General features: G+C 40.9%; 1 protein-coding gene across 2 annotated transcripts; it reads left to right on the forward strand.

Annotated features, from left to right (window-relative positions):
• The first annotated feature begins 862 nt into the window (after positions 1-862).
• On the forward strand, positions 863-6,427 carry LOC109985999 (cytosolic 5'-nucleotidase 1A). Of its 2 annotated transcripts, none has more exons than XM_065956926.1 (6): positions 863-1,054; positions 1,887-2,000; positions 2,789-2,924; positions 3,588-3,710; positions 4,074-4,207; positions 4,285-6,427. In XM_065956926.1, exons 1-6 carry the CDS (start codon positions 1,019-1,021, stop codon positions 4,528-4,530), a joined length of 789 nt encoding a protein of 262 aa, XP_065812998.1. In that variant the 5' UTR covers positions 863-1,018; the 3' UTR covers positions 4,531-6,427. The 2 variants fall into 2 exon arrangements, with proteins under 2 accessions (XP_065812998.1, XP_065812999.1); XM_065956927.1 differs by having other exon boundaries at positions 4,074-4,183.
• Positions 6,428-12,044: the final 5,617 nt, after the last annotated feature.

The raw sequence follows: 12,044 nt of genomic DNA on the forward strand, positions 1-12,044 counted from the left end.
TTTTTAAATTAATTTAAATTGGAGCTGTAAGTAGTTATTTTTAATTGAATGTTTGAAATTCTTTCATTTCACCTTTGAAAATAAAAATTGTGAGTCTTTTATTTATCATTTCTGTACAGTCTTAAACTGTGAGTACATTACTTGTTTGAATTTAACCCTGCTTATATTCATAGAAACAACTGTGTCTAATATTGTATGTCCCTGCACAGTTCACTGTCAGGTTGCCATAGCTACGGAGCCCTGGAGGTGACATTTATTATTTGTTTTTTTTACACTCCTATTTCACACACCCATTTTATCAATTGCGCACACTTTGAAGTAACTGGCAAGTATGTATTTATTTAAATAAATTAAACTACTTGATTGTTCATTTGTTTATTTCCTTTACTAAAAGGTGCTATTGACATCATTTTGACACCACAATCATCCCATGCTGTAGATATTTATGGAATATACATGTAGGCTTATGCCTTAGTGATTTTAAAAACCTGACATTCTTATTTTGCTTGTGATAGCTCAAATGAAAGAAAGTTTAGAAGTTGTGAAGAGTTTGAAAGTTGTACTGCAGAGAATCAACTTATCTGTTCAATATGTAGAAATTGTACGTGATATCCAAAAAAAATTGTGTTTTCATAAAGATGTGCGTTCAAGTTACCAAAAAGCATGGGAATTTTAAAACGGGTGCCCAAAACAGTAAGTCATCTTATGGGCTCCGTAGTTATCATAATAAAGAGCTGTGAATGTTACCAAGGCTGCAGCTTTAGAAAGCCTTTATACTATCCCTTCAACTAACCAACAAAAAAAAAGACATCTCGACTCGTTAAGAGTCAGCTCTTCGTGTCGACTCGTTCGTGATCGGCACATCAGGCGGAACCCGAACAGGCAGTTCTCTGTTTCTGGGGGCAATATAAAGTAAGTTTGACAGGAGTTTCCGTGGTAGTATTTGGAAACATACCGGTGGATTTCCCTGTTGAAACCTGCAGATTAAATCCAGCAGAGTTTCAGCTGAGAGGAGGTCATGGCCTCCACCGTCCAGAACACCGACGTAAAACAGGTAAGGGACTCACCTGAGGGGTGTTTTGCAGGGCTATCTCAACCCAAGAGACAAGTGGCAGAACTTGCAACATAGACAACACCCATGCACTTCTGGCCACAATAGGACTTCTTTAAAATGTATATATTTTTAAAGCCTGCAGTCTATCGTTCTGACGCAATAGAAAGTCCATCCTGTATTTTGCAGCATTTCTTCGTATGTTTTTTCCCTCTACACTATTGTCTATTGTGGAGTACACTTACTGTACTATCATGACAAACTTTAAACCAAAAAATTACAGTGCATACCATTTAAAAGTTACATTCATAAATGTAAAATATGTGCTATTGCTGAAATAACTTGTGCCGAATTTATCAGTGAGTCATAATGATTAAAATTACGCCTTAAGTTGTTATTTTGATTGGGAAGTTTGATCACTTATTAGGGTTTAAAAGCTTAACTTGCATATTTTGCAAGGGGTATCGGCATGCAAAGTCCATAACGTGCGACTTGTGGAAAGTTCAAGAGAATCTGGATGCAGAGCACACTCTTTGCCAGAACAGACAAAACATGTCAATTAAATTAGTATTTGTTTATACAGATTTTTTGATGCGATCAAATTGGTTAAATCATGGAGTAATGGAGTCAAGTGCCGTGTTGAACTCCAATTTCAGTCATTTTTATCGTACTGTAAGCAGACATCCATGTTGGTTCTGTTTTGGTCTTCAAATGATTTCACATTGGTGCTTTAATGGTTCTCTGATGGTTCGGCGTTGGTTTTATGTCCTGTCTTATTTAAATGTGTCAAACAAAGTGCAGATGAAGATTTCACGTTGTGTGTCCCACGCTGCAGAAAGATGCTGATCGGGCGGTGGTTGTGGCCGTGACGTCCCGTGAAGTGTTTAAAAGTGGACCTGATGATGGCGGTGAAATATTGGAAATAGACGAGTCTCACCTGCTGCTGAAGGTCAGAGTCAAAATGTAAAAAGACATCAATCCATCAAAGTCTGTATTTCAAGCTGATGTATGATATTTCTCTGTCCTGTGAAGCTCTTTTATTGGTCATATACCTTGTGAAAATACAGCAACGAGCCATCACCTTTTCACCAGATCACATAACTCTCAATTATCTTACCGTAAAACTTAAAATAAAAAAGCTCATCCCAATGTAATGCCCTGTTCCCTTTCGTAGCTTGGTGTTACCACCAGTGGCAATTCTGGAGTCTGTTGGGGCCTTAGGCAAAAATTCATTAGACATTCAGTGGTGAAAAAGTCAGCAAGACACAAATATTAAAGATGGATTTCAACATCAATCATTTCAACAACTAAAAGCAGAATAGAGTGCATTATGCATGAGTGCTCTCAGAGTCTCCTGCATGATCTGGATAAAAACTAAAGACATTTTAACTTCAGTGAGCAACCGGAGAGAGGGAGACGAGGAGGACTCTGCTGCTTGTGCTGACCTTAGAGATGGTTATTTATCGTTTTAACGCTGTAAAATCTGCACTGCAGTCGTCAGTGATGATATTATCAGGAGCTATCCTTCTCTTTCTTTGTGGTAAAAATTTACAATTGTATAGTCTCTCCCATCTTTTCTGTGCACATGTGTTGTTAGACAATAATTAAAGCTTGTCTCTTCATAAAGCCTGTCCCATTATTATGACTCCATCCTACAAACATCATCCAGCTGCTACAAGGACCAACAAGAGAATCAATCCACATCTAAAGATAAACTCTATGTCTTCCTGTTTTCAGTTACTGCACCGAGTTAATGAACGTTTGGAGGAGGAAAATCCTGAAGAGCCTCTCCTGTTTGATGTCATCCTGATCACCACGGACAGCCAGCGACAGCAGCAGAGCTCCCGCATCATCAGCAGCACTAAACATTACGGTAATTTCACTCTGAATAGAAAGCAGCAGCACCACATATTACAGGGCTTTTCTTTCAGACATTACAGCAGCACCACCAGACAGCATGTTGATTTAACATTTAAGCTACCACTACAAAAAGCCTCACTCACTGTGGTCGTTTTACCTTGACCATTATCAGCTGTAAAGACGAGACGTGATTTAAAAGTAACCAGCAGAAACAGAGATAAATGTAATTACATTTTAACTTGTACCAGAGTGTCACCAAACATTACTTTCTTTAACTATATCAGCAGTCTCACACATAAAAGTCATTTAACTTCACCGTCAACAGCTGCAAGGATATCATGCTAATTTGACCCTAAACAGTATCAGCTGAAACCACACTCCCAGGGCGGCTGTGGCTCAGTTGGTAGAGTCGGTCGTCTCTCAACTGTAAGGTCAAGGGTTCAATCCCCAGCTCCTGCAGCAACATGTCCGATGTGTCCTTGGGAAAGACACTTAACCCCAAGTGGCTCCCGCTGCAATGAAAGGGATTAGTTACTTCTGAAGGTCACTGTACGTCGCAAACTTTACCATCAGTGTGTGAATGTGAAGGTAACTTTCTTTACATCAGCAGCACTGACAGCTGATCAGTTTGCATCCTTGTCGATGACTTCCTGTCACGACGCTGCTCTGTTCTCAGGTCTTGAAATCAGCAGGTTCTGTTTCGCCAGCGAGGACGATTTCGCCGAGAGCTTGCAGACAAATAACGTGCAGCTCTTCTTGACGACAGACAGGAACGAGGCGTCGCAGGCAGCGCAGAAAGGTAAAGGCGGGGTTTTTTTTATCCTTTCTGTCTTTAATGAACTCGAGACGCACCCAGCGCTCCCACAGTGGGGAGGGGAAGATAAGATAACAACCACAGAAGAAGAAAACCAGAAGGAGCACCTTTTGAAATGCAGCAGTAGCACATAAAGGAGTTTGGAGATCATCACAGCAGAATAATCTATCACCATATACCGTGAATGTGTAGGTGTAAAAGTGCTTTGAGTAGTCAGAAGACCAGAAAAGAACGATACAAGCTAACGTCTATTTACCATTTCAAAAACTGTGAAGTTGAACCAGAATGCATTATAGAGTAATAATTATTGATAACACATTGAGAGGTGTCCGGTGCTCTTCGGTCCAGGTGTTCTCTCGGCGCTGCTGGACCAGCGGGTAGCGATCTCAACGTCAGACCAGCTCAGAGTAATGTTCTGTGAGGACGCTGTCATCCAGCCTGACTCTGGACATACGCCAGTGAGCACCGAACGGGCCGTTCAGGTACACTGTGGATAAATGTACATCACTTTTCAACTCATGCTGAAGACCTTCATTTTCTTTATTCTCTCCCTCTGCAGAGTTTCGCGGCTCAGATGGGTGAGATGAGGCGGAGGTTCAGGCTGAGCGACAGCCCTCTCAGCTTCATCCTGGTGACGCTGCACGGCGGCAGGGACCGCTGCGCCGACTCCCTGCTGACTCTACGCTCCAGCGGTCTGAGCGTGGACGAGGCGTACTGCCTGGCCGGGGCACCTCGAGGTCCAATCCTGTCGGTGCTGCAGCCTCACTTCATGATCAGCATCAGCTCCAGTGGCCTGGAGAAGTGATGACATGACGACTGGACGTCATGATGTCTCATGATCTCACAAAGAACATCGGTGTAAGTGTGTCCCAAATCAGGTGCTGCATCCTTCAGAAGGCGAATTACAAGACGGGTAATGTCACAGAGGCGTGTTACCGGCTGTCCTATGTCCAAGGCTACTTCAAATTTGACCAAATAGCCATCCTACTTTTTTGTGGCCCGATGAATCTGGAGATCCATTGCCTGCCAATTCAAAGGAGCTGGCAGACTCAAAGCAGCCAATAATACCCTTTTAAGTGTAAGTAATGGATTTCATCTCAATCAAAAGCTTCCAATTAGTTATATTAGCAGCTGAGCTTGGTAATAAAAGTGTAGGACAGAAACAGCTGGTGACACTGACAGTCTTATTTCAGTTTGGGTTAGCCTGTGAAGGATGCTTCCTCTGAACTGAGACACAGCTTCTGTCTTTAAAAACAAGCTGCCAAATATGAAACTGAAAGTTTAACAGCTCATCCAAGAAATCTTCTCAGCTCATTGAGCAATAAGTGTACCAAAGTGAGGCCCCGCCCACCACAGAAACTAAAACCATGGGATTTCTCATTGTTACACTTCAGGAGTCTCTTCAGATCATGAACCTTTGAGATGCAAAATTACATTATGCGATGTTAAACAATCAGAAGACACAAATAAGTAACTGTGCAATGGAACAATGTAAGAAAAACCAATTATGTCACAAACAAAAGGAAATATGAGCTTTCACTTAAACACTGTTATTGTTGGACATTTGTCCCTTAAAGATGACATATTCTCCTCCTCTTCAACCAGTGTAAATAAGTCTCAGAGCTGCCCAAAACATGTCTGTGAAGTTTCTTGTTCTTGATCATGCCTATAAACCCCTCTATTTCAGCCCTGCTCAGAACAGGCTGTTTCTGTGTCTGTACCTTTAAATGTAAATGAGTTGTGTCTGACCACGCCCCCTCTCTGGAAGGACTTGGGTGTCTTTCTTGCTCCATGTCCTATTGTTTACGGTGAGAAGGCAGACTCAGAGGGCAGAACAAACACCTAGCTGTGGGAGTGTCACCCACCTGTGGGAGGGGTTACTGCCCTTTGTGATGTCATGAAGGGAAAATCTCCAAACGGCCTTTTTGAGCACACATTTTCTGAAAAGTGGAGCAGACAAAAGACTGAGAGAATGGACTTTTCTCATCATTGGGGGGTTTGCAGACAGACTAGGGACACATATTAGTGTTAGAGAAACATGGTGAAGTGTATTTTGCATATGTGACCTTTAAAACATTTAACATTAAAGTAGGCCTACAGTAATGGAGTCCAAATAAATACTCCTTCCACTTGAAGGCCATAATTTGTAAAGCAAAAAACTTGTGGGAACACTACATGTTTTCATTGTTAAAAATATATATATCTTGAAGGCTAAAGACACATATTAGTATTAGAGAAACATTGTGAGCTGTATTTAGCATTATATGTGACTTTAAAGCTGTTAACAGGGTCTGTTAGTCTACTATAGCTGTGTCAATCTAACCTAAGGTTTAATTTGTCCGTTACTTTCTGGTTACTTGCAGCACCTGTTTGTTTGTTTACTCTGCTACTACTGCTCTTTTTCTTACTTTTAGCACAGCTCCAAAAACCTTCAACTCCTTAAATCCACTTCATGTGTCTCGTCCATGTGGTAGTTGTGAGCGAGTGTTTGTTGACTTGTCTTTTTTTTTTCTTTCTGAGAACTGTATGAAAAAGTGTATATGGGTCAGTGAGATTTATATCACTGAAATCCTGCAAAAAAAGCATGATATCATGTGAGCACAAGTTAAATCTTAAGTGAGAGGGTTTTCTCACATCTGTGGTCTTAAGATGTGGTTTTAGAAGAAAACCATTATATTAAATATTAAAAGGGAAAGTGGAAATATTGCCATTATGAGTGTTTTGTTTTTTTAATTCTGTAGTGTGTGATGAATGCCTGCAGGTGGCAGCAGAGAGCTTTAGTGAATAACCCATGTAGAGAGGCAGTAAGTCTACAACAATAAACTGTACATAGACGCCCATAGTACTGGTATTTAATAAGGTTGCAGAAGTCCTTGAAGGTATTCCAAGGGTCCTTCAGGAAGTTCCTGTATTCTTTAGGAGGGTTACAGAGGTCATTGAAAAGGCTCCATTGATTCTTTGGGATGACTCCAATGATCCTGAAGAAGTTTTGAGGATGCAGTGTGATGTCTATTTCCCATCATTGTAACACTGAACAGAAAAAGAAGAGCTGCAGCTGAAGAGTCGATCGGGATGACACGGAGACATGAGGTTCTCCTGTACTGCTACATGTGAAAGAGGTCCTTGAGAAGACTCCAGGGCTCCTAGCAGTCCTATGGGAGTTACAGGGGTCCTCCAGATTTTTCCATGATTCCATGAAGAGACTCGAGCAGTCCTTTGAGAGGTCTTTTAAAGGGCTCCCATCATCCTTGGAAAGGCTTGCCAAACAAGATTCTTCCAGGTTGCCTTAAGTTGTTTTCAGGGAAATTGTGATTCAGTAAATGGTAAATGGACTTGAGCTCCTGCATCTTATCCCATCTCCCCCATCCCATTATTCTTAATAAGTATACAGTCTTTTACTCGCTCATTTGTAAAGCATCTAAAGATAACACTTGATATGAATTATGAATATGAAATAACCTTTTAACAAATTACTGAAACCACATGTTGGTACCAGGTGTTAACAAGGTCCCAGGCCACCTGCATATGTAGCCTGATAGCATTTAGGCCGTCCACTTGTGATCCAGTCACTCCGAGATGGATGTTAATCAGTGTCGATTCTGGAGTCTGTTGGGGCCCTAGAAAAAATTCATTAGGGGGCCCCTCCAGCCTGCATTCATCACCAATATGTCTACCAGTTTTTCTGACGCTTATTCTTCTTCATCTTTATTTTTTCTCCCAAACAGATAATTCCTCTTCATTTTTCTTCCTCCACTTTCACTGACAGATGAAGTAAATAAGTAAAAATGCATGCCACGCTAAGCAGGGCAATGAGAGGGAGTGCTGTCAGATGGTGCCCACTTAGGGAGGTATCCTACTGTCATTGCAAAATTTGCACATTTTGAGCCACTGCTGTTGTTTAAAGAGGACATATTATCCCCCTTTTCCACCTTTTCAAACAGTCCCCTGTGGTCTACATGAAACATCTGTGCTGTGCTTTGGTCAAATTATAACATGAGTCAAGCACCAGAGGAGGTTTGTGACCCTGTATAAACCAGCTCTCTCAGAACGCTCCGTTTTGGTGTGTGTGTCTCTTTAAATGCAATGAGCCCCCCTGAGTTTTCCCCGTAGACATCGCTCCTCTGTAGCGAGAATAAAAATGGCAGACCTGCGTAAAAGTTTTGAGCTAGGCTGGGGGTGGAGTCCATGAGTGGAGATACCAGGGGAGGGGAGGTGATTTGTTTTTAACCAGAATCCCACTGTGACATCACAAGGAGAGCAAATTTGAAACGGAGCATTTTCCTCGGTGTTGTAAGACTTATAGGCAGACCACAAACAAAGGACTGGATGGGTTTATTTCACATTTTGTAGGTCGGTAGACACTCATGTTACCCAATATATGTTCAAAAACACTGTAGAAGCGGATAGGGCCAGGGTGTTTCCAGAAGAGACTGCAGGTTAATCAGTTTTCTCCACGACTCTGAGCTGAATTTGAATGAAAAGTCTTGTCAGTCGTCTGAAACAGCCCGGTGTGGTTGTCCTTTAGTCTGGAGGTCATTGAACTAAAAGTGGTTCCAATAGTTTCTAAACAGGTCCAAGTCATCTTTGGCCCAGTCCCAAACCCAACACTCTTTTTTTTTGTGATCAACTTTTTAATTTCCTTTTATAACAGACAGAGTTACAACAATCATAAAAATACAGACAAAAAGTAAGAAGACAAAAAAGTGAAACATAAACCCTGTGGCGTTCCCTCCCTCCCCACCCCATAGGTCTCTATTATAAATAAATACTGTGTGCAGGGAAAACAGATTCCAGAACATAGAAAAATAATAATATAGCGCTTACAGCAGTTTGTTAATTCTTTCTAGCATCGATTCCCATGCTGAGATGGTGACAGCTGCAGCACCATGCACTCTTGCCACTGACAGCTCCACACCAATGATATCAATATATGTGTTAATCCACTGTTTTTTTGTGACTGCGTGTGGGGGTTTCCAGTATAAAGCCAACATCTTTTTGGCTGCAGTGATGCCTGTTAAAAGAATACGTGTATCTATACATGTTAATTTTAATGAGGTTGTATCATTCAGGAGCAGCAGAGCGGGAGAGCATGGCACAGGTACACTCAATACATCAGATAGAATATCACAAACCTCATCCCAAACCCAACACTCTTGTGGGGTTTGTTTGTGAGTGTTTTGTGCTGTCCCACTGTCTCATCATGAAGTAAACGAGAGCTCTGATGACACAGAGTTACACACGTTCTGTGACTTTTTATTCCACTGCGCGGTTCTTTGCAAACTTGGAGACGTGAAGGACGTGATCGTCCAGCTCCCCCATAAATGTCAACAAATGTTTGTATATTAAAGCAGTATTAAATAAGGTTAAAAAGGAGCATGAACGTGACAAGAAAACACACAAATAGGTTTTCCTTGACAAAATGTAGTTAATCACTTTATGGTTATTTATTGCATGTTTGTAGAGATTTTTTGTTTCATATTAACAAAGGACGAACATTTATGGCTTTTTTTTTAATAGTTTGCTTGAAATAAATAAACACTGACATGTAAGACAAACATTTACATACCGGCGGTGATGTATCCCATTCCTCATTTTCTAAACTATTTTTGCCTGACAACAGACAGAAGGTGCGTCTGCTCTGGTGTCCCACGAGGTTTGACTGACATCACTGCTCAGGTGATCCATCAGCACAGCAGACAGCACGGACTGAAAATAAAAAAATAAAATCTCATCAACTCTTCAGAGCAGATTAGACAAGAGAGGGCTGACGGTGACCACAGTTTGGGAAGGACAGGCCACAGATACACGGGTTCATAGAAGAATCAAAGATGTCAAGTGGAAAAAGACGTGGAAAGAAAAGAGCCCTTAAAGTTCAGGATCTGGGAAGAACTGCGTCACAAGTTATTTACTGCTGAGGAAAAGTGAACAACTTTGTGTAATTAATGAAGTGGTCTGAAGAACCTGAGGACCCTTATTTCAAAGTAAAAGCTGGGTTAAATTCAAACAGCAAGTAAAGTACTCATCTTAAAACAGTACAAAATTTCAAAATAAAAGCCTAATAATTTTTCATAGTACAAAAATGTTGAATTTCAAAATTGGGATTAAAAAATGCAATTAATCGCAATTAACTATTGAAATTTTGCGATTGGTCAATTTTAGCATTTGACAGCCCTCGTCAAAATCAATAACTTTGCAGGAGATTTCTTTAATCAATCTCATATTTGCAATAAAGTTTGATATTTATATTGAAAATGTTACTAACAACAACAACTCATGGAGTCCTGTTGTGTCGTAATAAGACTTCATTATACTTTCCCACCAGTAAATATTTCTGTTATTTAAAATATTGGACCTGTCTCTCTCTCTGGATTAGCTGGATCTAGACTTCGAAAAGTTTCACCTGAAAGAAGAGGTTCCCATGGCTGCATCATGTCACTGGACCTCGGTTCGTTATTCCTGATTTTCAGTGTTCAGTTTTCAAGCTGCCAGAGAGTGATTCTTGACTCACTGACTGAAAACAGCGGCTGACTCTCGACAAACACCATAGCTTGAATCTGTTTCATCATTCATACGTCTGATGAATGACAAAGGAGACGAGCAGTCGGTCTGCCCGAGCTGTCTCCTTCAAGGATTTATTGACCTCCATCACTCTCAGGACTATTTCTAGCTTTCTGTTGACAACTTGGTTAATTGATTATATTTACCCATATCTATTAATACATTTCCAGTGGAGGGTTTCATGGGAGTCGAAGATGTAAAAGTGATTCAACTGGAAGTCAAAAAACAATTGATAGGAGCACAGACTGTAAATATTAAAAGATGAAGCCTGCGTGATGTCACCCATCTGTTCCTGCAGGGGGCTCTGGAGGCTCAGCAGCAGCAGCCGCCATGTTGGAAATCCTGTCTCAGTCTAACTTTCAGTCAACCTAACGACAGGCTGAGAGCTGGTGCTGAGGCGGGTTTTAAGCCTCTTGATGAACCATGACAGCGCGCCCACCTGTCAATCATGTCAGCTACGCACTGATAACACATATCGTTCATAAAATCGAAACAGAGCCGTTTACAAAAATTCACCCCCCGCACAGTGTGTGCCCATGATGACAATAACTAATCAGTCAGCCTCTAGTGGACACTCAAAGAACTGCACTGACTTCATTTTTCTAGACGGAGGTTTCTAGGAGGTTGCAGCTTGTATAGGACACATTTTAAAGACACACTTTCTATCAATCAATCTTTATTAGTATAGCGGCAATTCATAACAAATGCTATCTCAAGACACTTTGTTATATTATCTACAAAGACTCAACTGTGCTTTCTTATGATGTAAACATGGACGTAGTCTCAGTGCAGTCATCTGTTGGGCGTTTTGAAGCTGATCAATGGTGGTCATCTGTGAGGGAGCCGTTGTTCAGTGCGTATATGATTATGAATTGTATTTCAATGGTTTGGTTTATATGTTTATTTTTTACTTAATAGGACACTAGATGGTGATAATAGGTTTTGACCTCAGGGGTCTTAGCGTTTGATCCTTATATTTAATGTGTGTTTAGCTCAGCAGAAGGGGCGGGGCTTCAATACTATGAGTCTTGCTCCAGATTACATCACCAGCACAATATGTCTGCAACATAAAACAAACATGTTTAAAAAGCGCTTCACTGACGTCATGACACACCTTTTTTTTTCAGGGACAGGATCATGACCCACTAAGAAGGCTCCACGACCCACTTTTGGGACCCAACCCACCAATTGAGAACCACTGGTCTATCTTACAGTCTACGTTAAAGGCCTGTTGTATGACAAATGATAGTGCTGTTTCAACTTTTGTACAGTGATTGGGTATCAAAGAACAACAACAAGAAGTGGTTTATAGTTTGTGATTCTATTCTGCCTCGGCTGATGTGATGAAGTCCAGATGTTGACACTGAACAGCAGCCGAGGATACCCGCAGGTTTCTGTCTGAGGGGGGGATTCCTCCTCTCTGCCCCTGTGGCCCTCTGCTCAGACTTACCCGTCACTCCACACTGCAAGAAATCTCACACCAACAAACTCTTTTCTTCAAGTCTCTTTCTATGCAGCTGTCACTCTGAAACGTGTTAATACCAGACACTTTGGATTAAAGGAAACAAAGCCCCCTCACCTGCAGGGTGGAGTGGAGGTTTCATGTGAGACCTTTTTTCAATTGTAATTTAAAAGGAAGTTGAAAACACGAAAGCAAAGAGAATCACTAAAAATGTATAAACTAAACTGATGTAAGTTTGAAAAATATAAATATATATATTCAATTTAAATTGATGAATTCATTTAACTCAATATTTTAGG

This window comes from Labrus bergylta, chromosome 7, assembly GCF_963930695.1.
Source record: "Labrus bergylta chromosome 7, fLabBer1.1, whole genome shotgun sequence".
NCBI classification, from domain to species: domain Eukaryota; kingdom Metazoa; phylum Chordata; class Actinopteri; order Labriformes; family Labridae; genus Labrus; species Labrus bergylta.

Excerpts from the sequence above, each read along its gene's own strand:
- LOC109985999 (XM_065956926.1), top strand. The coding sequence starts at position 1,019 with ATGGCCTCCACCGTCCAGAACACCGACGTAAAACAG. Across the intron at positions 3,711-4,073 it reads GTCGCAGGCAGCGCAGAAAG|GTGTTCTCTCGGCGCTGCTG; the intron begins GTAAAGGCGGGG and ends TCTTCGGTCCAG. Across the intron at positions 4,208-4,284 it reads GCACCGAACGGGCCGTTCAG|AGTTTCGCGGCTCAGATGGG; the intron begins GTACACTGTGGA and ends CTCCCTCTGCAG.